The 24,470-nt window shown below is 39.2% G+C and overlaps 2 protein-coding genes across 8 annotated transcripts in view; one reads left to right on the top strand and one right to left on the bottom strand.

The window, feature by feature from the left end:
* LOC141921076 (uncharacterized) overlaps nucleotides 1–2,122 on the top strand; it is a 34,566-nt gene extending 32,444 nt beyond the window's left edge. For both annotated transcript variants that reach the window (XM_074819014.1, XM_074819013.1), the window contains exon 15: nucleotides 672–2,122. In XM_074819014.1, the coding sequence (XP_074675115.1) occupies nucleotides 672–793 (122 nt within the window). In that variant the 3' untranslated portion in view covers nucleotides 794–2,122. The remainder of the gene's footprint in view (nucleotides 1–671) is intronic.
* A 1,439-nt stretch (nucleotides 2,123–3,561) lies between these two features.
* Nucleotides 3,562–24,470, bottom strand: part of MAP7 (microtubule associated protein 7) — a 107,218-nt gene continuing 86,309 nt past the window's right edge. For 5 of the 6 annotated variants that reach the window (XM_074819008.1, XM_074819010.1, XM_074819006.1 and 2 more), the window contains 10 exons: nucleotides 24,122–24,237; nucleotides 23,430–23,710; nucleotides 19,667–19,850; nucleotides 17,607–17,802; nucleotides 16,046–16,147; nucleotides 15,714–15,764; nucleotides 15,565–15,622; nucleotides 12,972–13,110; nucleotides 6,055–6,281; nucleotides 3,562–5,380 (listed from right to left, as the gene is read on the bottom strand). In XM_074819008.1, the coding sequence (XP_074675109.1) occupies nucleotides 5,370–5,380; nucleotides 6,055–6,281; nucleotides 12,972–13,110; nucleotides 15,565–15,622; nucleotides 15,714–15,764; nucleotides 16,046–16,147; nucleotides 17,607–17,802; nucleotides 19,667–19,850; nucleotides 23,430–23,710; nucleotides 24,122–24,237 (1,365 nt within the window). In that variant the 3' untranslated portion in view covers nucleotides 3,562–5,369. The remainder of the gene's footprint in view (nucleotides 5,381–6,054; nucleotides 6,282–12,971; nucleotides 13,111–15,564; nucleotides 15,623–15,713; nucleotides 15,765–16,045; nucleotides 16,148–17,606; nucleotides 17,803–19,666; nucleotides 19,851–23,429; nucleotides 23,711–24,121; nucleotides 24,238–24,470) is intronic. The other variant, XM_074819007.1, reaches the window with a different exon arrangement.

The following is a 24,470-nucleotide window of genomic DNA, read 5'->3' as shown; positions in this document are numbered from 1 at the left end:
TGTTTTTAAGTATTTTACGGTAAAGGCAGGGATTTTTGTTTGTTTGCTTTAAAACTAAAGGCTTTTTGATCAGCAGGGAAACAGGACTTCAGGTACAGATGTTTTTATCCAATATAAGAATATTTGGCACTAGACACAGCCTAAAAGCTTTTCAAATATGAATTTATTTTATTTTGATAAAGCAAGCAAATCACATGATTAGCTGGTGTTAAAGCTGGGAAGTCTCACATCTTTTTCATACTTTACATTCTGTTCCTTGATTTTTTTCTATTTTTGATTCGTTTTTTTGGTTTTGGGTAGAAGTTGAGTACAGATGAGAGTTATAATATGGTAACAAATGTATATAGAGTGTATCTTCACATATGTAGAGCCAGAGCCAAAAGCCTGCTACGTCTTGGTATGCACCTGTTGCATAAGGCTGAATTTGGCAACTGAGCTTTAGACATGTAGATTAGGAGACTTTAGCAGCAAACAATCTTGAACAGTCATAGGGATGAAAACTCAATTAGTATCTTTGTGTAGTAGAAGAATATTGTTCTAACTTCTCTATACTTTACACTGTAATAAGAACCATCAACTGTATCTAACCTGAAATATAAAGCTTTCTAAGCATCTGCATTAAAATACAGGGAAAACCAGCAGGTTGCCTAACATTTATTTTTCCTCTTCAGATCCGGAATTTTCATTAGCATTCAGAAAAAGCCAAATGGCCAAACTCCTTGAGCAAGTCCGTCAACAAACAGAAGAAACTCAAGAGCTCCTCAGGGCAGCTATTTGCCAAGACGACAGTTAATATTTAAGTCACAATATTAAATTAAAACTTACCAGATCCAAGAGCCTGAACTTTCAGAGAAGACAATTCTTTTTGTTGGTTTCTGTAGTTAAAGTTTTCCTGCTACTTACAATTCCATCATACAAAAGAGATGTTCCAATAACAAGAATTGGAGCAGGTCAAAAGGCAATCCCTTGAACACCTTGGCTGGCTTAAGTGTGCTTGAGGACTACGGCTACATTGCCCCCAATGGTTTGGAAAACATGTTACGCTTGGCTGATCTTCCATGGTTTGTTTTTGGTTTCCTCACCACCCCCTCCAAAAAAACAGTGCTGTATTCATGAGGTTTTATTCACGTAACAGCCTGATTCTACTGAAGAAGCATTTCTCAAGTACACAGGTTCCTCTGCATTCATCTTGATTTTATTTCTGTTCCATGTCCCTTATTTCAGAGCAGACTCCAGGGACTTGACTTTAGAAAATAACTGAATTAACCTGTAGTATAAAGGTAGCAAACTACTAACAGGTTACTATAGGAAGTAACTGCTGAGGGACAACTCAGAGAAATTGTGAGAAACTTGTAAGAAACAGTAGGGCAAGCCTTAAGGCTGATCCTTGCATGCACTGTAGGCACTACTAGTCCAGCAGAAGGAGCAAAGGCACATTGAGGCAGGTAAATGTTGCATAGAGCATGTTCAGAACATAGCAGCTACCATATAGATTTGGGTGAGATGTCTTTGAATACAGAAACCTCTGTTCTGCAAGTGGTAAATTATTTCCAAACATACTTGCAACAGGGAAAGAATGAACAAATCTGGCAAAATTAGAAATTGATCTTATATTTTGATATTGATACTTCATTTTAAAAGGAGTTAAAGAACAAAAAAAAGTAGTAGTATGTTTAAATTCAACTAATTTTCTTACATGTATACAGGATACATTTCATTTTCAGGAAAAAATGTAGCACAGAGCCTTGAAATTACGCAGCACTTTTTTTAACGTAGGTTTTAATTTGTAAGAGAATAGTAATCTAATAATAATGGTCATCATCTATTAGTAATCCAATTCCACCTTTGATCAATACACTTGTTTTTAAATACAAGGCTGGAGCTTCATGTTGAGCTGGGTGGAATACCAAAATTTTGGAACCATTCTTCTGGAAAAAACATCTGCACCCAAGTAGAACAGTTTCTTATGAAAACATTTCTGAAGAGTTTCCTGTCTTTTGACGTACTTCTGACCAAGCTGTAACTCTTGCATGCATGTAGAGCTTTAGAGCTGCCACTGGCTACAAACATGGAATAAAAGTGTGATTAAAAAAATAATTAAAAAAATCATTGTTATAACTAAGAGCTCAACATTGCATTTTACTGAGGCCCAAATCTCTAAGCGTAGTTTTGGTGCTTGAGGGAGGCATTTCTGTTAATAATTCCTTTCAATAACTGCAAGTTCTCTCAAATAGTACTGTTTAAAAAAACCCAACCAAAAACACACTCAAAAGCCTTTCTGCAGTGCAGTAAAGGCCTGTTACAAACAGAGAACACAAACTTCAGATAAATATTGACAATGCCATACTGCTTTATGTGTGACAGGAATTTTCTTTTGAAATCTCATGTGAAAGACCCATGTGCTCAGCTGTGGGCAGTCAGTCTTATTAAAACAGAGGACTACAGAGAGCTGAATGACACAGCTAGGCACAAACCCAGAAAATCTCAAACTTCAGGCCACCTCCTTGGGTGACTTTAGATCATTTTTCCAAAAAGAAAATCAGCGCAATATTAAGTAATGGCATTAGAATCTGTCTGTTTTTCTTAGGTATTTAACTGCAAAAAATATGTCAAGGTCTTCGCAAGAAGGCAAATAACAAAACATTCTTCATCAGGAACGAGGAGATAAGAGATGTGAAACAATCAAAGCTAATGGTGAACAACCCAGTAGCTGTGAGGTACTGAACTACCCTCACTGAATATCACCCCCCTAAGCATTTATGTTGTGCTGTTACGACGTGAGCAAGGAGCTGAGTCTTTCCAAAGCACACAGTCTAGCTGCTGTGAAAGGTTACTACTCTGTACCCTCAGAACAGCTGTCTGTCTCTTCTACAATTCCTTCTTCAACCTCACTGAGTGCATCTGATAGTACAAACAACAAAACCAGTTACAATAGCAGGCAAAGGAGCTGGCCTTCATTTGATACCATATTTTATTATCAAGAACAACATTCAACAGAAGAGAAACTATTTTTCCCTGCATCTAAAGAAAGAAGTTTAAACCAAGACTTAAAATTTCAATCCCTTCACTTTTTTTTTTTTTATTAGTACACCTAATTCTACTCCCAATTCCCTAGCTTTTCATTTCTATGTCAGGCCCCTGAAAAGGAGGAAATTTTCTCTTTCATTTGAAGCAAACCTGGAATGAATACAAATATAAATTGTTTTTACTGCAGTCCTGTTTAAAAAAACCAACAACAAACCCACACATGAGAAATGAAGCAGGCTTTTCATCTCTGTGCTGCTAACAGTGAAGCGAACATTCTGAAGTCTCACAAAAACCAACCAGCATAATTTAAACCTGAGCCTAAATGAATCCTCAAACTTAAAATTGAAGCTAAATCTTACTGGATATTTCTTTCCTGTTTCTAGCTGTAAGTGACCCTGCACTGATTTTTCTAGTAAAGAGATTAAAGGAAACCTGAAGAAAAGTTTTAAGCAGGCCAGGAGTAGCAAGAAGAGTTTTCCATCATAGATTGACTCCTGTTTCAACTATGCAAGAAAATGAAAATATAAATAGAAGTAAATATTTCAAACAAGTTTTATTTGGTACTTGCATGCTATATATAGGATTAAAGAAAAACTACATGTTTTGGACACTTCAAAATATTGTGGCTATGTACATGGAAAACTAAAGAAAGCACGAAAGGAACTCAATTCATTTTACTGTGTCACAAGCCACTATTGAAAGCATTCTGACTGAATGGCTGTTTTTTCCCTTCCATATATATTCTGGCAGGTGAAGTACCTTTCTCATTGCATTTCCATTGCTTTTATCCCATCTCCTGTTTAAGATGAACACTTGGAAGCAGCAGAAAGCAATTTCTTCAAAATTTCTTCAGCTTTTCCCAGAAGATTTCTTCGGCTAGCACAGGCTTCCTGCACAGCTTCCTAGAGGCCTAGCTCAGTGCTCACTAAAGGCAAGTGCAGGAATCTTAACAGTATGTTCTCTGGTGACATGAACTGAAACTTGGTAAACCTCCCTTTCCACTAGCCAAGGATCTACTCACTGACTTCAGTGAGCAATGCATCAGGCACTGGCTGGTGCCTCAAGTACCTAGAGTGAGCTCTCCCCGTAACAGCATTGTTTATCAAAGCACAAAAAGGTGCAAGATTTTACAGTTCTGCCCAATAGCAACCAAAGTGAGGGATGGAACAATGACAGCAAAAATCAGCATCAAACTAAAGAGAAGGCAAGCTGCATTGCTCCTCTTATCAAACTGCACTGCTTTACAAAAATCACACACTACATAAAAAGCACAAACAATGACCATTTTCCATTTGCTCTGAAACGAGCAAAACCAAAAAAAATCCCCAAACCTGCTTCATCATCCAAAAATCAAATATTTCAGGTTTCACACAGTCTTCAATAGTCTGATAAGGCAAAGTCTTCCATCATTGGGAACAGCAGCAGTTTACAGGACTCAGAACAAGGTATTTCCTTGTGAGTGTGTGCGCACATGCGTGCACTATGTGTACACATCTTTTACAATATTGTGAACATGGATGTAACTAAAGAAATCAAGTTTGCAGTATTGTTTTACCACATTTTTCTAATTTATTCAATTAAACAATTTATTTCTGTACTGAACAAAATTCATAAATACATCATCTAGGAGAACAATAGGTTTTCCTCTTGTCCATGAAAAAATAACGCTTTCAAATTTTCACATTTTAAAACCTGCCTTGTTTTGTGTTTTTAGAGAAAATGCGAGAAGATCATAGTGACGTCTCAATTTACAGAATGTCCCTGTAGGAATTACATTTACAAGAACCTGATACAGAAGCCTATACTTTGCCCCCATAATTAGAGTTCTCTGCAATAATATTTAAACCAACAGGTTTAAATAAAACACCCCATTAACTCTACTTGTAGAGCAATGAGGTATTTATTTTTCAAGTATTAGAACCACAAAGTGTAAAAGATTCTTTGCCAATTTTACAATTATGCCTTTTAAACCAACACCCATCTTTTTAAAAAAAGAATCACTCCCACCACCCAAATCAGCCCATTGCTTTCAGATTCCAGTGTCTTCTGTCTTAAGGAATGCACAAATATCCATTTACTAACAGAAAAAGCTTGTTGGAAAAAGCCATATTAAGTAATGCACGTGAAGCATGATTTTTCTAGTGATGAAAGCTATTAGAAAGGTGACCCAAGTCTATTCCCATCATTTCTTCTGCTGGTTTTACTAAAGTCCTTCCAAAAAAGATATTCAAGAAATCTTTAGAAAACTGGAGAGAAAAAATAAAACACTCCTTCATAGCATGGAAGAAACTCCACTGACTGCAGAGATGCTCATATCACCTTTGGTTCTTCAGGAGAAACAATCAGATCACTTCTACAACAGAAGGTATCAAAAATGACAGGTCAGCAAAGAGTGACAATGCTTACTTCAAAATGCTATGCATTTATGCAATTATTTTATTATAAGATGATTTTCCTTACACTTCCTAGCCACAGAAAAAGAAAATGGTAGTCCAATTTAACTTGCTAAATTAGTATCTGTTTACCTAACATCCTTTAAAAGTTGCGATGTAATTCAGAAAAATCTAGTGTGCTGCAAACCATCCCTCAGTATTCATGGCAGCAAGAACTTCATGAGGGAAGTACATCCAGAATTTTACATAGCAGGTAGGTACTGGCTCCCCTTCTGCCTGTGCGGATCTGATACTACTCTTGCAGAACTGGAAGATGATTGCTGATCATAAGCTAGGAACACCAGCTCTCACTTAGCATTTCTGTTTGAAAGCACAGGGCAAATATTTTCAAGCAAGTTCAAATGGCAGACAGTGCAGTGTAACTGAGAAACGCCCCTCAAAGAAAAGGCCTCACCATAATTTGCACAGCATCTGTATGTACTTGGCATGCACAGCTTTACAAAGAGGAGATATGCTCCTTTCCCCAAATAATACGGGGTTTAAAAATGCTTAACCAATTTATGTCAATTAAGAGCTCTAGGTCCTCTGTCAATTACAACACATTACAAGTGTTAATGAACCAAGGCAAACCTACCTGCTGTTTGATGTGTTTGAACACTATCTACCTGAGGCAAGAGAGTCCCCTTATCTTCAAAGGCTAGAATTGGATTCAAAGGAATTTCAGGAGTATTGCTTCCGTCATTGTTTATGGCATCCAGCCGGGATGGTTTCGAACCAATAGGCAGGTTTATGATCTCTTCAAAGTTATCATTCTGCATAGACATTCCATTTTCGTTTGTATTTTGCTCTGGATTGAGATTGCTGAAAGAGAAACATAGGTATTTCCTCATACACTTCATCTAGAACAGAAATTTAGTCCTCCTCAAAGCAGTATTACAAATGGAAAAGCCTGCATTAATCCCAAGCATTCTTTTAGACAGTAAAAACAAAACTATACTTCTACCACAGTAGAAAAACTGTTTTTGCAGCCAAGTACTAGATATGCCTTCCCTCAAACACACAGGATTGTTACATTTGGCTACACGATCCCCAGACAGAGCACTTGCGGACACTGCAGTTCTGAGAAGTGACTGCAATGCGAAGCATTAAGAAGAGCCCTGCAGTACCACCACTATCTTCAGCCACCCACCTAATGCCATTTATAGCCTCTAACATCTTTTTCAGCTCTCATAACCTTTGCCATACCCCTCCTCTTATTTCAAATCAATGTAATTGCCCTTAGATAAGATTATTGTGATTCTTGTTATTCCTTGGATCACCTCCCGCCTCCAGTTTTGGAGCAGCCTCTTCCACCTGCCACTCATCCTGAGAAAAAAACTCCCTTGCCAATGCAGTTCTTCCAGTCCCTCCTCCCCTACAAGTTCTTAGGGCTTTTTCCCAAGGCACTACCCAACTCTGCGCTCCTCCCGTTGATCATGCCCAAGCCAAAAGAAACACCTCCCAGCATCCCTCACGTCAATCTGCACTTTCTTTTCCATCTCCCACTTGACAGACATGCCTTGTGAGCAAGCTCTTGTACATCTCCCCCACTCAGGAGCAGTACAAGCACAGACACACTCTCCAATTACACATACTCTCCTGAGAAGACACATGATCATGTCTCTCAGTCTTGCCCCTCCCCTCCCAACCCTTTTATCAGGCGCTGTATTGTCAAATCCCTCTGTCTTTGCAGACAGCATGTGCACTATCTTGCCAGAGGGGAGAAACTAAGGTGCTACTTCAGTGAACAGGATGACAGTAATGGGACCATGAGCTCCTTGAGAAAGAGCAAGTACTCAACTGACACTCAAAAACCATGTGATCTTTCACAGGTGCTTCTTAAGGCCCTCAACAGTTAGATCCTGACAACCCTGGGTATTTATTCCCTATTTGGACCACATCACGACTGTTCAGGTTGTTTGGAAATGCTTCAGCCACAAAGGCTCAGATGCAATTTTCCTAGATTGAAACTAGGCTATCAATTTCCTCAGGCTGTTTCTGAGCAGGTGGCTTGGTTTCACAGGCTTATTTTTTCCTGACAGTACATTTACTAGTCTTAAAAAAAAACCTGCTTGCAATTAGCATATGGTTTATTTCCATTTGCTGGCTTCTTTGGGTGTCCAACTCTTCACAAACAATTACAGAATTGTTTTACAGTACTTCCCAAGAGTCAGAAAATAATTACAGCTCTTGAAATTGGCAACACTTTATCCAAAGCCCAGGTTTCCTGTGAGAAAAACATACTGCTTTTCATATGAAGCTTTTCCCAGTTTCTCAAGCCATCACCAGTTCTTTTTAAGAAAGGCATTCCCCTTTTTTCATCTGTGGATAAGCTGAGCAAATTTCAAAGTGAAAAATATATTTCACTGCACTGTGTTTGAGAGCAAACACAGAAACCCTGTTGGCTGCTTGGGAGAGGTCACAAGTCACATCACCCTTTTGTGTCAGAGATCCACATCTGTAAGATGAGGAGCAGAATCTGTGAAATGCTTTAGGACTAATAAAACCTGCTTTATAATATAGTTATTAGGTTATTATTCACTGTAAGGTATCCTATTACTTACTTCATCCCCATCTACTGCCAATAACCTTACCAGAGCTAGGATAACACGGCAAGTTTGATGGATGGGGTAAGAAAGAGTTGGAAACCCAGCAACTGCTCATTCACATAAATTAAACAGCATAGTACTTCAACAAGTATTGGTACAATGAAGAAGCCTCTTGCTTCTGCAAACATCTTAATTTTTCTATCCAACTGATCAGCTGACTTCATAGATAAATAGTTCTTTGTATTTATTTGTCATTGCACTGCCAGTATCATACACCAAGTTAGACCAGGATTGAGACTTGAATGATGTCTTTTGAGACAGAGAAGCCTATACAATCACAAAGGGGGTACAAAAGAGGAAACCATGACTATGAATCTTCTAAATTTTATGCTATAAAAAGTTCTATATTTTATGCTATTTGCTCTACCAAATTACTAGGGGAGCAAACTGGGAAGAAACAAAGGGAAAAAATGGAACTGTGGAATTAATTTCCATTGGACATCTTAGAGGCCACAAGCTCAAAAGGAGATCAGACAAATTCCTAGGAGAGTCGTATACCCTCCAGCTTCTGGTAATTAGTAGCTTAGGGACCACTTGAGCCTATGGTTGCATCTGGACCACAATGCTTAGTAATCCTTCACCGACCAGTGGATCTCTCTACTTACTTAGGGAGGGAGTGTAAAAGGAAAAAAGGTGACTGCTACAAGCCATTAAAGCAAAGAACACAAAGAAGTAATGTATTTTTGACCTGCTACAGATGTTCTTACTGTCTTATGGTACATTCTTAGCAATGTCTCAGTGTCCAGTGCAACACTGGAGATAGCCTTTGAGGCATACAATATTGCAGAAAGAACTGGATAATTTTGGCATTCTAACATATTCCATAAGTGTGCTTGTAGCAAGACATCTATGTAATAAAAAAAAAAGTTGCCCGAGTTGTTCAGAGTACATTTCCAAACATAACAGTCTTGCAAGCATCTGAAAGACAGCTTCATGGCAGCTAAAAAGCATCTGTGCAGCTTTGCATTTTGTTCTGGACACATCAATATTAACAAGATAGACTGGAGGAAGTTGAGAGAAGAGCAGCTAATTTAATTAAAGGAACTGGAACATCCAAAAAGTTAAAAACTACTGAAAATTACATCTGGTGTCAATAATTTTAGCCAAAGCTCTATTAAAGAATTTGAAGAGACTAAAGAAGAAAGCAAGCAGGACAGAATTTATAATGTCTGTTTCTGATCACCCAACGGAAATCAACACCAAATAAAAATAATTAAAAAAAAAAACAAAACACAACAAAACCACTGATTTGCAGGCCTTTGTAAAGTGCCAAAATATTTCCACAGCTGCTATTCCTGATCTGAAAGACAATGTCAGTCGCCTCATTTATTGACATGATTTTAGCAGAGATGTCACAGATAGACATTAACAGCAAAATGGACCCCAGACTTTTGGATGATTTATTTTTAATCCACTGAGACAACAGCACTGAAATCAGCCAGCACTGGGGAGCTGGAGGCCTAAAGAAGGGAAGGTAGTGCTAAAGCAAGTTTCAAGTGGGCTATCCCACAGACTGAGCAATGAACACTACACAAGAATTTAAACCCAGTAACATTCTTTTCCAAGACAGGTTATTGAGGCAATCACCTTGTTTAACTATGTATTTCTAAAAACTGGTTATCTAATCTATCCAGACCCAGCTCCCTTTATATGAGATGGAGACACACAGATGAGGTGAACTGCTCTCACTGAGGCCCACTGCAGGCATTCATAGAAAGCAGCACAGAAAAAAAAAAAAAATGGAATTACAGGATAAGAACAAGTTTCATAAGGAAAATATTGTCAACATAAACCACTGTACTGAAATAACTTTCTGAGAAGTAGCAGACAGGATCTAACTTGGGCAAAGAATTAGAAGGTGGAGAACAAGCAAAAAATCTGTAAGTGGGAGACAGATTAGGCAGCTGTAATGGCTATCCAGCTCCAACTCCTATCATTGGGCTTCTCCCAGGATTCTACTGTTCAGTAAAGCAATTAAAAATTAGAATCTGGAAAAAAAATCTTGTTGGAATCTTTTATAATTTACAAAAAGTTTGAAAATACTTTAACATTGTATCTTATTTTCAACATTTTTCCCAACATTTTTCCATTTGTTGTAAAAAACCCAAACCCCAGAATCTAGCCAGAAGGTAATATACCATTAATAATATCATAGTACCCATGAACTACCGGTTTTCTCAGTAATTCTAGGTACTTTACTGTGTAACGGGAAAATTTCCAACCCAATCTCCATTTTAAAATATAGTCAGTGTTGCCGTTTCCATCATACTACACCTGGATGAGAAACGTCTTCATTTAAGTTCAATTGTGAGCCTTCTCACCACAGACTTATAAGTCAGAAATAAGGTCACTCTCTGCTCCATCTCCCCCAATAATAATTCACTATTCTTCATTAGCATTCGAGCATTAAATTGTTTAACCAAATTTACTTGTGGAGACGACACTCAGAGCAAGCATAGGTGGCAAAATCAGAACCCTTGCAGCACCACTTAAAACTACATACCACAAAAACCATGTTCAGACACATCATTTTAACTCAGACAACTATAAAAAAAAAAAAGAAATTGTTTCTATGAACTGAGAATTCATGTAAGATCTATTTGAAAAACTTGAGTGATAACGTGGTAAAACAGCTCAAGTCACAAGCAAATACATCTGTTTTTTTCTTTCACAATGTAAAGTGAAGAAACTTTAAGCCTAAAGAAAACTGATTAATGGTCATTTGTTTAAAACACAGGTTTAGGAATACCAATAAAAATTTTGACAAACTATTGGGTGGGATAGATGACTGCACCAATCTATCATATGCAATAAATATTTACTAATAAAACTAGTAATTGTTGACAATAGGTGCTAAATAATGCAGCAGATCACAGCATTTTCATTATGGTTTATAAAGATCAATTATCTTGGAAAGCTAATTAAGTTCCAGTACAAAAAGATCTGCACTGCTGATCAAAAGCAGCAACAGGGAATGGTGAAGCATTGAAATCAATTGCTTTCACCTGGCCAGAATTTTTAAAATTTTTCTCAATTGCATTGTACTCATGACCATGGAAGCAAGCACACTATTTCCAACTGAATCCCAGGCACAGAGCTGACACAGGATGAATGACATGATGGGGAGGAGTAGGGATGAAGGTTCAGCACAGTAACCAGTCAGGCAACTTCCTATTATGCCCCAGAGTAGAAGTCCTTATCTCCACACAAGCCTCTAGTAGCTTTCCAAGTCACTCTCCTTCACGGGTACCAGTGCAAGGGATGGAGCACCTGCACTGTCTGGGGAGTGACCTGACTACGGGCATTCTGACCCCAAATACAGGTATTCTGGGTTTGGTCACTGAACACCGACCACCAATCCTGTTCCAGGACACACATTCACGCCAGACCCCAGTGCTATACAAAACAGACCCACCCACACCTGCACTACTTCCGTCCTAGACCTGGTGAAACTTCCCACGATTCCTACACCATAGCAGAAGAATGAGACTGACTGTTGCTCTAGGCCTTAAGAATACTTCTCTCCACTCCCTACTCTTGCCCATGCAAGCATATGCAACAAAAGTCCCCCAGGCAAAGCCTTTTTAGGTTCTGGTCAGAAATCTAAGCTATCTTGCCCTTAAAACATGCTCAAGTCTTCTCCAGACAAAAGCCAAATCTTTCTTGGGGCTGGAGTGAGGTGCTCACACAAGAGACCATCTCCACCTGTTGCTGTTGTGCGTGCTACAACATCAGGTATATCTAGCTGTTCTTCAATCTCATTTATTCATTCTTCACTTTGGCCATTCCGAGGTTCCTTCCACACGAATTATAATGCTACAGGACAGCATTCATTAGTGTGACATTTTATATTACAAACATCAAGGTGCATATAAGGCTCGGAGTGATTAACATTTAATAGCTGCCCGAGACAATTACGAGGCAGCTCTGTGCAGTGCAGGTCATCCAATGCAGTTCAGTGCTCGGTGTCACTGACAGAACTTCTCTCAGCAGGAGCATCCTTATCAGCATGACAGCAGGCTAAGATCCCCCAGGCATATGGAGGGACCAGAGGGCAAATTCCTCCCTCAATTAGTGCCAATCACACCCTGAAGCATACCGCCCATTACAGACAGTGTGATGGCTTCCCACATTCAAGTTTTTCCATGAATATTCTGGCACTACCTGCATAAAATATGAAAGGACTAAGGGATTATTTAGCTTTCTGCATTACTGAAATTGAAATAACTGACAGCTCATGCTTATGTAACAGATTTCACTCGGTTCAACACCGAGGTTTCAAGCATTTCAACAATTTCTCAAAGTCTGAGTGACTTGCTTCATGGCTATAGAGAGCTCCCAATGTTAAATATCTGCCTCCCCAAATTGTCCTTATAGAGGACAAAGGGGTTTTTTTTTTAAATGCAAAGCTGAAATGAGTAGTTCTGTATCTCACGTGAAGGACTTTTCCTTAGTAAGCAAAACTTGCTAACACTTCAAGCAATTCAGAAATCGAAACATCCAGGCTGAGAGCACAGTGTTCATTATTCCAATCACAAAGCTAACACAGCAAAACCAGAGTGGTTTTTATGAATCTTAATTCATGGAAAGGAACAGAAAAAAATTGCCCTTTCCATTGGGTTTCAATTTATGTAATAATTGTTAGCAAACAAGACATTGTTCCAAACACTGCAAAGGATTTTTACAAAATTATTCCTTATCACTGGGCAAAAATGGGTTACTGCTATGTGAAAGATGATAAAGTTCCTTTCTGAACACAGGAAAGGATAAAAATAAACAGCAAACAAGGCAGATTGAACAGCTGTCTCTTATTTAGTTAATGAACACATGGATCTGAAAATAATTTATTACTCTAGTAACCCTCATCATCTAAATACTCCCCAATACTTTGCAGTGTTCTTACCTGTCCATATTTACAGGGGGTTGATGTGAAACAATCACATGCGTGCAGGCGATGGGTTTCCCGTTGTGCGGAGATTGCGTGGCATGCTGAAGCTGAGGTCCTCCTGCCAGTTCCAAGGGAGATGCAGGACTGGTTATGACTAGAGAGAAAACAGGTTTTCATGAAACCAAGCAACATCATCTACCTGCAGATTAGGATAAAACATTTCTTACAAAAGTTAGCACAGTCAGGGCAAGCTACAGTTTTAAAAAATAGTTACCCCACCCCCTCCCTCCTTTGTCAAGTTTTTGGGCACACAAGTCCTGTTTCAGGTCCAAAGTAAATACCACAGATTTCAAAGCCATAGCTTTAGGGATGAGAATAAACATTTTACAATGTTATAAAAAATTTCAACACATAAGCCAGTGGTCAAAATAGGCTGGTATCTGACAGAATATTATGCTGGCACTTTCCAAGCATCACTAGAGAATGGAATAGGAGAACACTGGGACATCATCAATTCCATACACTGGTATTTCTTGGTTCCTGTGTCACTGACTGCAACCCAAGAGGAAATCAAGAGGAAGAAATCTCCATGGGAAGGATACTTCTTTCAACAAGTACCAATTTACTACTATAAAATGCTGTAGAGAGCAACCTAAAATTAGAGTATCCTTGTGCCTCATCCAAAGACCATATGGTAGATGTTACTGGCCTGCCTCAGGATGTTCTTTTAGAGTACAACTACAGCCCTCTGCATTGTATCTACAGTCACGCTAATTCACATACAGCTCAATAAAAGGAAGCAATTGCACCCCACCCATACTATCATCTGTTATGATAATCACAAGGACAATTTAGTATTCAAGGCTTGGACACATTTATCTCGCTTACCCAAAACCTTGTCTGAGGAGACCCTCCTTCAGCTGCTCTTGTTTTGCTATGCTCTAAATGTTTGAGCTGAAGTCTTTTACACTGAATGTCTTAGTCTGATCTTTGACAAGTTTTTACACAAAAAATAGTAGCAATACAGGTTTCAGTGCTTCTACAAGTGGAATGAGGAAAATACATTGGCTTTATCATTTAAAAGAGAAAAGCAGAAGAAAGTTCTGCTTTAGAAAGGCGCGTTATCTCCTATTTTGAAGCAGAGGCCAAACAAATGACAAAAAGGTGATGGATTTTGTTTCATTGTGTGATTTGGCCATTCCCACAAAGGTCTCCTCATATTTTGTCAAGGAGTAAAACTGGAAAAAAAAAGAAAAATCACCATTTGTGTATAGTCAGAAGTCTGTTAGAGCTTAATATGTAAAGTTAGAGTTGGCTGAAATATGTCCATTAATTCATACCTTTAACTCAACAGCATATCTAGATAAAGCAAAGCTGAACAGTAGAGCTGCCCTGAGGGTGAGGGCAGTTTTCTCTTTATCCAGTCACTCAAGTACTCCAGCCTTCCCTTGGGCCTGGGGAAATGGAAGTCCAAATTCTTGTATGCCTGAGGAAACTGACTACTTGTCTTCTACCTTGGGCAGGAAAATGCTAGCCACAGGTTACAGAGCCATTTATAGTTTCAAGAATTAAGTGGTCTGTAGCACCTTCAACAGTGCCTGCAGCAATAGATGGCATGTGAGATGCACTCTGTATTAGCAGTTTCCAAACTTTTTTTCCCCCTAAGATGATATATAAACAAATAACTTTCCAAATACATAATGAAATCCAACACATAATGAAATCTGTGTCAAAGGGTTTCCTGGCAGTGCTATTTAGAGCATTCACTTTAAACATAAAAAAAAAAAAAGTACAGACAGCCAGTGCTGTTACTTGTCCTCCATGTTACTCAACGCAAACACAAAAAAGAAATAAAGATTAATGTCGTTTAATGTGTTATGCTACAATAGGTTGACTTCAGTATCTTTAAATACTGCTAGTTCATACTTGGTGATTGTTGAATACGAGCTACATTTTATTTCTCTTTCTTCATTATAAGTATTAAAATCTTACATAAACCTTTACCTAAAATGACCAGGGGAAAAAAAAAAAAAAAGATAGAGGGAACAGAATAGAAGGGAAGACTGAAAGTGTGGGTGTGACAGGGAGACTCTAAGCTTTTGTAGCAGCTGAATTTTGAAAGAAATAGAAATTAAGGCCAAGTGAATAAGGCAGCAGGTGTGGAAGAGAGAAATCACAAGGAGATGTCTGGATAATGAACAGTTTGTTTTGATGACTGAGATGAAACAACCCTTCAAGAAAACAGAGTAAGTCTGCAACCACATCTGTAATACTATGCATAAGAAACTATAGAATCAGTTTCTTCTGTGATCCGAATCAGAAAGAATTTGTTTCTTTTCACTTTATAAATAATTAAACTTGGTAAGCAACTCCCTCTCGTTAAACACCAATGTGATAAAGTTGCTAAAACAGCTGTCTCATTTGGTAATGGCTAGCTACCTACATAGAAAGGCTAAATAAATAGTGCTTGCTAAGACTTCAGTTCTACTCCTCTCATGGTTTTCTTTACTGCAATTAGCATGCCAAGTTTTGGAACTGTATCTCAAATCATTGTGCTTAGTAGGCATTTATTCACCTGTTTTGCTCAGGGCACAGTTAAACACAATACCTGCTTCTCCAGGAATATTTGCCTTTGATATATGTCCATTTTGCTGGTCACCAGGTTTCTACAAAGGAAGCACAGTTTTGTCAATTAAAAATGGCATTTAAAAAGTGACACATGCCCAATATTTACACATGTTAAATAGCAGCACTGACCTTATCTACAGCTTCTACACGCCTAGTTCTCTTCATGATCTCCTCAAGCCTCTACAATGAAATGTAAAGGGGTAAAATAATGTTTACTGGCATTAATACAAAATCTTGCCCGAACCACAACTGCTTGTCGTTTATCAGTTGCATCAGTTTATTGCAAAGAGATGGTTTATTACTGTTGGCAATATTCCTTTCACTTTCACATCAGGCTACACAGATGAGGACTGCAGCTTTTCTGAGGGAACATTTATATTATGGATAACTTTCTACAGCTGAGGTGGAAGCAAACTGCTAACGCAAAACGAATTACAGTTTCTCTGCAGGTACTGAGTTACCTTCTTCCTTTCCAAGCGCTCTTGCTCTTCTCTTTGGAAATGTTTTTCACGTTCTAAGCGAATCCGCTCTGCCTCTTCCCGTAGGCGAGCTTCCTCTTCTTTCTGAGTTGATGGTAAAAGAAAAAGAAGTGATGAATAACTTACTATTTAAGGACTGATTTACACTGATATCTGCTTAACTATGCATATCTACAACACCCTGAAAAGATGCTTTTGGGGTTTACAAGTCACCAACAATCTTTTCAGACTGAATTGCGCATTTCTTGATTAATCTCCGTGTTTTGCATAGCATTAAGAGATGCCCAATCAAACAATGGATACCATATTTGGTTCTGTGCCTGTTCTGGGGCATGTGCATGAAAGCACACCAGATGACATATGAGGATACATTTCCTCACCTTGAGCACTAAAACAGCAGCCAGGAAAGTATTAAAGAGATTCATGTTTTGAGTGGTGGATGTTTTTGAGAGTTAAACAAAAGCAGCAGTCTTGTTGCTTAATGAGACCAAGGACAAACAGCCACAGGTACATTTGCACAAGCTTTCCATTCCTCCTTTTTTAATTAAATGTAAAACTTGTCTGGAGTATACTATAGAGAGACCTTGCACCCTGATAGTGACAGTGCTGTATGATGGAACTACTACAAGAGTTCATTTGTTACAGTTGAAACATCAAAAAAAAACTTGGCCACCCGTTAACTCTGAGTACTACACTGGGGATGTACCTCAGTTTGGCATTTCAAAGAAAGCAGCATACATCTTCTGAAAAAATGCAGTTTTCTGTAGTTTCTGAGCTATATTCACTAACACAACCCTTTAAACATTTATTTTCAGAAGCATACATTAATTATATACCAGGCGAAAGAACTAATGTCTACTAGGCAGATTGAAGTACTGAATTTTGGGGGTGAGAAAGTGCAGGCAAAAAGAGAAGAATCCTATCCACAGCCTCTCCTAAAGTTGGTAAGCCAACATTACGCCCATCTAAAATGAGAGCACTTGAAAAATTTTATTTTTATTTATCTACTCTTGTCTTTTGAGTAGCTGCTCTGATTTCAGGAGGACTGTACCAGGTAAAGGTTCTCCTTGGTTTGATTAGAGTGATCAAAACCTACATACTCCTTCCCACTAACCCCACACAAAAGCGATACTGGGCATAGGATTAGAACTGCACAGTGCTACATCTCCAACACTCTGAATAGTTAGTTACCTTGTCATCTAGATTTCTCTCTGTAAGTGTGGGGACAAGGAGTTCTCTGGTATAATACCATTCACTAAAATCCTCCATGATTTGCTGGGACAGGAAAGGATTTGTTCTAAATAAATTCTACAGTGAAAAAGACAAAAACAAAACTCGACTCCCTACCACGTTTTTGTCCAGAAAAAAATATCTTTACTCTTTGAACCACTCTGTGGAATGAACTCTGTCCTGATCCTATTCACTTTATATATAGCACTTAAATTTTAGCTATCCCTCTAATCTAGGTGCTGCATAAGAGGTGTTGCTTCATCTACTTTGCTGCCAACCAGACTGACACAGAAATTCCAGGAGGGGAGTATACTTGTTTCTGAATGCGCTCCATCTCTTCTTTCTCCTTCTGTTCCCTCTCCTCTGCCTGTCGGCGCAACCGTTCTTCCTTTTCCCGCTCCTCCTCTGCATCCTTTCGGTTTTTTTCTGCTTCCTGTCTGCGAGCTTCTTCCTCTTCTCGGCGAGCTCTTTCTTCAGCTATCCTCTGTGACAGCTCCTCCTTCTTTTGCCTGCAATCATGAAACAAGCGTAAGAAAAATAAGTAAAAAAAGGAGGGAAAAAACCCAAACCACCAGATTCCTGACCCAAGACACCAGCACTGCAGAACAGCTGGATAAAGGCTGAATTGCTGTCTCCTAAGTTGTCTGTTCTGCTTCCAGCAGGGGCCAAAAGTGAAGCCCTATGGAACATAAAAAAAACTTTGCAAGGCAATACCAGTACTTTTCCAGCATATGCCTGACTTCCACTGATCTATGACTCACATACTTTCTGAATCAGAAACAGTATCACTGACTTAAATACATCTTGTAAAACACTTCTTTGTGTAATTTCATTTAATCATATTTTGAAATAGCATATATTTTTGACACCCATCTTATCTTGCGGTGACAACTCCTGAATTTAAAAAAAGTATCTAATTCTGCTGATTTTTGAACGTTACCTCCTAACCTCACTTAATGCCCCCTCATCCTTGTATTATGGCAGTGAATAACTTTTCCCTATCACCTCTGATGCTACCCAGATTATTTAGGACTTTGTAGCCTATCACATCCCCACTCAGAAGTAAAAGACAGTCTTCCCAGCTGAAGAGTCCTCACCTGTTTAATAGATTTTCATATGGGAGCTGTTCTATACTTGTGGTCTTCCCTGATGTCTGCACTATTTTCCTGGTTTTACTGATTTTACTATCTCAAAAAATACCAACTCAACATTCAAGACACGGATTCACCTTGGATAGTTTAAAATGACATTTTCCTTTTGTTCTCCTTTTCTAGTAACTTGTAACAGTTAATTTATTTTGTTGACCATGACTCACCTGATGCTTTCATATACTCAATTCCAAGCAAGATCTGTTCCCTCATAAATAATTAGCCCAGAGACTACCACCAGAGTTAAGATTATTTCCTTATACACATTCCTTTATGCTCATGCAGTACTGCAATTCAGCTTCCATTTAGTATCTCAGCAATATAAGATATGTCTGAAACTCTTCACAACTGCTTTATCTCACTGAAGACCAGCATTATCTCACTGGCCACAACTCCATTCAAGTTCATCTATGAAGGCACTGCACAGAGACTGAAAACTCCTTTCATTGTGAAAGCTGATTATTCTTTACCTTTTGTTTTTGATCTTTAATGTGGTGAATAAATTCTAAGACAGACTCTTAACGCCACAGCAACTTATTTTCTTTAAAAACCCTTTTTGAGAGCGACCATGTTGTAAGCCTTTTGGAAAGCCAAGCTATTTTAACTGCCTCTGCCTTGTTCCTATGTTCAGCAATGTTGTTAAAGAACTACAAAAAATTCCAGAGAAATGGCATCCCTCTAAAAAGGTGCTCAACTTGTGTTATAGCCACAGTTATAAGTATCCAGATGGGCTACTCATTTGCTAGTAAAAAATGAGACACAACATCATTTACCCTCCAAAACTGTTGGGGATCTTGATTTTAAATGAGAAAACAAAAAGGCTTAAGTCACAGCTGTTGGACACCTAAACACCACCCCTGGTAGAGACCTTACAATTCAAAGTAAGAGAAATTGTGCCAGTCGCAAAGTTGAAAACAGCTGTGTAGAGTCCTCTAACTGGAAGAAACAAGTATAGCTTTGCTAATCTCTGAGGAAACAATGAATTTCAAGAATATGTTCTCACCTCCTGTCCTATTTTAAAGCACTATTTGGGATAAGTTTTAACCTTGCAGATCTGCTTAGGTATATATTGTGCCTCCAAAAAACCCAACAGGAAACTTCATTTTCAGGGAGGAATTCGTGCCTCCTGCACTTCAGTACTGTGCTTCATCTACCACGATATAACAGAATATACACAAGAAGCTGTTAAAAATGTATCTTCTCCACTGCAGAGGTCTAGAATCACCTTTCAAGCTCTTCTCTCTCCCTCCTTTCTTGCTCCTCCCGTTCCCGCTGCTCACGGGCAAGGCGCCTCTTCTCTGTCAGCAGCCTTGTTGCTTCTTCAGGGTCAGTCGTACCTGCAGAGGTCTTTGGGGGGATGGGAGGTGGAGAAAGAGCTGACGGAGCAGGAGGTAGGGATGGGCTGGCTGCTGAAACAGATGGGAAGGAAAACTAGTTTGTACAGACACAGTAGCCAAGACACTCTCTTGAAAAGGACAGAAAGTTGTTTCAAATACTCTACAAAATATTTTCAAGCTTACATGGTTTTATAAACAATTCAGAGGAAGAAGAAATTTCTAGATGCTAAGTGTTCACATTCCTTAAGGGAAGCTCGTTTATACAGGATATGTGAAAGCAGCTGCAGTTGAACGGTTAAGCCAGCTTTTCTGTCAGAAGAACAAATGCTGATGGGTGCCTAACAGGAGTTATGATGACTTAGCAAGTCCCTACCATCACATTTCTTAAGCTTGCCCAACTCTATTTGGAGAGCAAAAATGAAACATTGTGATATAATATTTTCTCTGTCTGAGAGTCTACATCTGAAGAGCAGAGCCAGACTTCTGGCCAGTCACTTTTGGTTATTTGATCTCAAACATCAACTGTCTGAAGTGATCTGCAACAAGGGTAGGACACAAACTATCATCAATTCTGTAGCTACTCCAACCTGAGAAAATTCGTGGGACCAGAACACAGCTTCTTAACAAGCTTTGCCACTATTGGTGAACTATGGCTTGTATTCAAATTTTAATAGCATCTTCACGTAAATTCTTCATCTAGGACCAGCTTTGGCCATCCAGTAAAGAAGGTGTTACAGGTTTTTCTCAAGTAAAACACTAGTTCACATTTCTATAAATTTGCCCAGTGTTCTCTAGCACAGGTATGGAACATCTCAAGCGCACTTTTTCTCTAGAGGCGAGGGACCATTACCAACACACAAGCTAACTGAAGGAATCATTCCCAGGGTAATCACATCTGGTATCTCAGGCAAACATGGATAGGGAAGACTTTGATCTGTCAATGAATCAGATTTTGATCCTGGGAAGATACATGTAAAATAAGTCATCACAAACAACCAGGAGATAAAACTACATTTCTAATCACCTTTTGGGATGTTACAGCATTTTCTTCACCTCACTAACAACTTCCAAGAGGGATTTCTTCTCTGATGCCCCCCTCCTACGCCTCATGTATACAAACACAAATTCAGCTGCTTTCTCTGTGCTGAATGCTCACATCTGCTGACTTCTCTGCTCTCTTCTTCTATCAAGTAAAAACTATGAAGCTCTTTTTATAACTGCTTCAGGCCTTTCACCTCAAATTCAAATGATACATGTACACCAGTAATTTAAAGAGTGACAGGGCCTGTTCTCTAGCCCTAAGGTGAGCTGGCACAGTTTAGGCTCAGCCAGAGCACTATTCTCTCACATTACCAAAACAGGTATTCAGTCTGCCCCTAGAGAACAGTCCAGGCCTGAGCTAACCTCCAAAATGTAGCTAGGAACTCAGAAAATTCTGGATGGTCAAATATAAAAAGGTAAGTAATTTGATCACTCTAAAGCTTGGGAGCCCTTCAGAGCTATGCTCTTAGCAGCCTTAGGGACAGAAGGTAAGAAAATATGCGGCTGTGACTACAAACGATCAGAAACATACCAGATAGCCTCTGTAATAATTAAACAGTATAACTGACAGAGTTCCTGCACCTTGGCCCTTTTTAATTTACTGACATGGACCAAGGCAGGGCTGTCACTCTTGAAGCACAGTTTTGTGCTGCTTGAGGCTCACTTCTTGCCGCAGGTGCTGAAGCTGGCAGCGTAACAAGTAGCCTGTTTAATGTACACCTGCCCTGCTGTCAGAAAAGATTACAACAGCTTAAACAGGCACACCCAGAATACCTTTAAAACTTCATTGGTATCAGTAAAGTCATGTGAGATTTGACTGCAAAAGCTTGAATAGCTCCATCAGTGATCATTACCTGCTGACCTCCTGGCTCTTGTGACTATACAGCTAGCAGGCAGTTGAGCCAGACAGGTTGAAGGCCAATGCAGTTAATTGGCAGAAATCAGCTATGTTCACCTGCAACACAGACCTAGGAGAATCAGCAATCTCTCTCTAGCTCCAGATGCTGCACTTACCCCTCTTTAGATTCTTGCATCCAATCAGTGGCTAAGTTTTGGCAGACTGGGCCTCCATTTGCAGTACAAAGCCTCACACTTAAAATGCTTAGCCTGAGGTCTCAATCTTTGGTCCCAATCACCACTTCCTCTGGCTTTGGCAAAAGACATCCAATTTGAAGTGCTGCTCACCACTTTGACTACAGTATCCCTCTCTTCTGCCCCTTTCCACTACTTGCTGTTTTGTTGTGAATACAAACTACTTCACTTTTGAATATTTTTATCACACATAACCTGTTTTCATACTAAGTGACCTTGTTACAAACTCTGCAAAGAAGTCAAGCCTCTCTTCCTCCTGAGCTAAACCGTCAAACAAGCATGATGATATTTCTCTGGTCTGCACCTTGTACTGAGGAACTACAACTTGTAAACATTTGCAAAGTTATCTCAGTGGTATCCCTGAAATCCTTTTAAAAGGAAGCAGGTAAAAGGTTATCAGAAGAGCAGTGAAAACCCATGCTCACATGGCAATTATATCTTCATTCCATGCCCATGGCCCACAGATGCATCCATTTATTACTGTAAGTCTCTCACTTTTTGTGAGGTTGCACCTTGTGTGGTAGGACCTATGTATCAGACTGGAACTACTTGTAACAGAACTTATTAGAACAGAAGAAATCAATTCACATCAGATCTTCCCACAGAAGAACAACCCCCAACTACACATCTTGCAGTTAAATGCAGGATTATTAATACTTAAAACTGTTTTCTGAAGGATAATCACAGGGGAATCTATGAATTTAAAATTCAGAATCCTAAGTAATCCATCCTGGGAATCCCAGTGTTCAAAATGGCCACTCTACTCCATCTGTGAGCCAGACAGGTTATGCTATATTTACAATGGACTAAAATGTCTGCTAGAACAAACCTACATTTGTTATTTTCAGATTTACCTTGTGCCCTTCCTACACTTTATGATAATTATTTTATTCTGTGTGTACATCCTTTTCTGCCTTGCTGATTTTCAGGGTTGGTGTGGGTTTTTTTTTTTTTTGTTTGTTGGGTAATTATTTTTAAGTAACTCATTTACCCTGAAAAATTCTGCCTACTCCTCTTTACTCTTCTCCTTGATTCTCCTCTGCATGCCACTTTATCCTGCTAATCTCCCCTATGATGTGGTACTCTTGCAATATTATAGGAAAGCTGGTAGGGTTATCAGCACAACTGTACTGAGTGTCCAGAGAGACGGACATTCTCACTGCTCACGTTACCTTATGTGATTGCTTCCTGCACCATTAGTCCTCAGATCATTATTATTCTACTTCAACAGCTTGAAAAGAAACTGTGTCATGACGTGAGGGACAAAATCCTGGTCCAAAAGGGCAGTGAAGCCACACTGTGCAAGGCAGGTCTGCCTGTTGTTTTGACTGTTACAAGCAGGAGGGCTTCAACCTGTTTACACGTTCCTCATAATGAACATACATCTGCAGGAACATTCTGAAGAATTTAACACTTGATAGAAAACTAACTTGAAAGCTACGTTATTTCAGAGAAAGAGAGAGAAGAACAAAAGAGACTTTCAGACATTTGTTAACCTGAAGAAGGATCTCTCCTTACCTTGGGCAAGGTCTGCCTGGACAGCGAGCTCTTCTCGACCTGCAGATTCTCCAGCCCCTGCTGAAGTTCCTTTACTCTCTTCTGTCCTTTCCTCATTGGCCTTTTCAGCCTCCTTTTCTGGTCTTTTCTTCTCACTCTCTGGTTTGACCTCTTTTTTGACTGGCCGGATGTTGCCAGGAGAAGGAGGACGTGCCTGAGCAGAGGAAATTTTTGAGGAACCAGGTGGGGAATTTATCTGCTTGGGTGTGCCAGCCAAAAAAGGCAAAGACTTTGATGCATGCCTGTGTAACCAAAGAGTGACAATCACTGTCAGATATGCTCTGCTGGACACCACCTGCACATCACTTCTACAGCTACAATAGCTAAAAAAAACCCCCCAACTTCTCTATTTCTCTGCTATCAAGCAGGACTGCTGGAGCGAACTAGCTTTCATGCAAAATGCTCTCTTTGCAACTCTCCAGTTTTGTGAGCACTGAGCCCAGTCAAGAGGGAAGAAACCAGGTATCTTCCTCCTCTTTTCCCCTTCCTCAAAGCAGTAGTAATATTTTTCTAAGAGCAGGACCGTCTTTCCCTTTGTTGCAGAGAGAAAAGATCTATATCACCAAATAAGTTTTCACTGTTTCACATTTAATTAATAGAACAACCAGAGCTGCCTATAGCTCAACCTTCAGCTAAGCATGTACTTGGCTTACCAAACTGGAGAGGGAGCTGATGATCTAGCTTTGGGGTTGGAAGAAAAATGACCTCCTTTAAAGCTGGCTGAGAAGCTGGATGACAAATGGTCTCTCTCCTTTTCTTTTTTGTCAGTCTATAGTTCAGCAAACAAAAAGACAAAGTCAAGCCAGAGTTCACATGGCTAAAGAAAGCAAAGCAAGCTCAGATAAGGATGAAGGGTTGGGGAGGGCTGAGAAAAAGCAGTGCTGAGTCAGTAGCTTCTACAGCCTGTTTAACAAGTTCATTAATATAGCCCCTCTAATCTGACATCATCTTTGTCAGTAAATACGCATTTGACAACAAGAATCCTTCTTAATCATGTTCTCT

The sequence above is a fragment of the Strix aluco genome, chromosome 3, assembly GCF_031877795.1.
Source record: "Strix aluco isolate bStrAlu1 chromosome 3, bStrAlu1.hap1, whole genome shotgun sequence".
In the NCBI taxonomy this organism is placed as follows: domain Eukaryota; kingdom Metazoa; phylum Chordata; class Aves; order Strigiformes; family Strigidae; genus Strix; species Strix aluco.
Note: the sequence above shows the minus strand (reverse complement) of the source record. Positions and strands in the feature narration are given on the sequence as shown.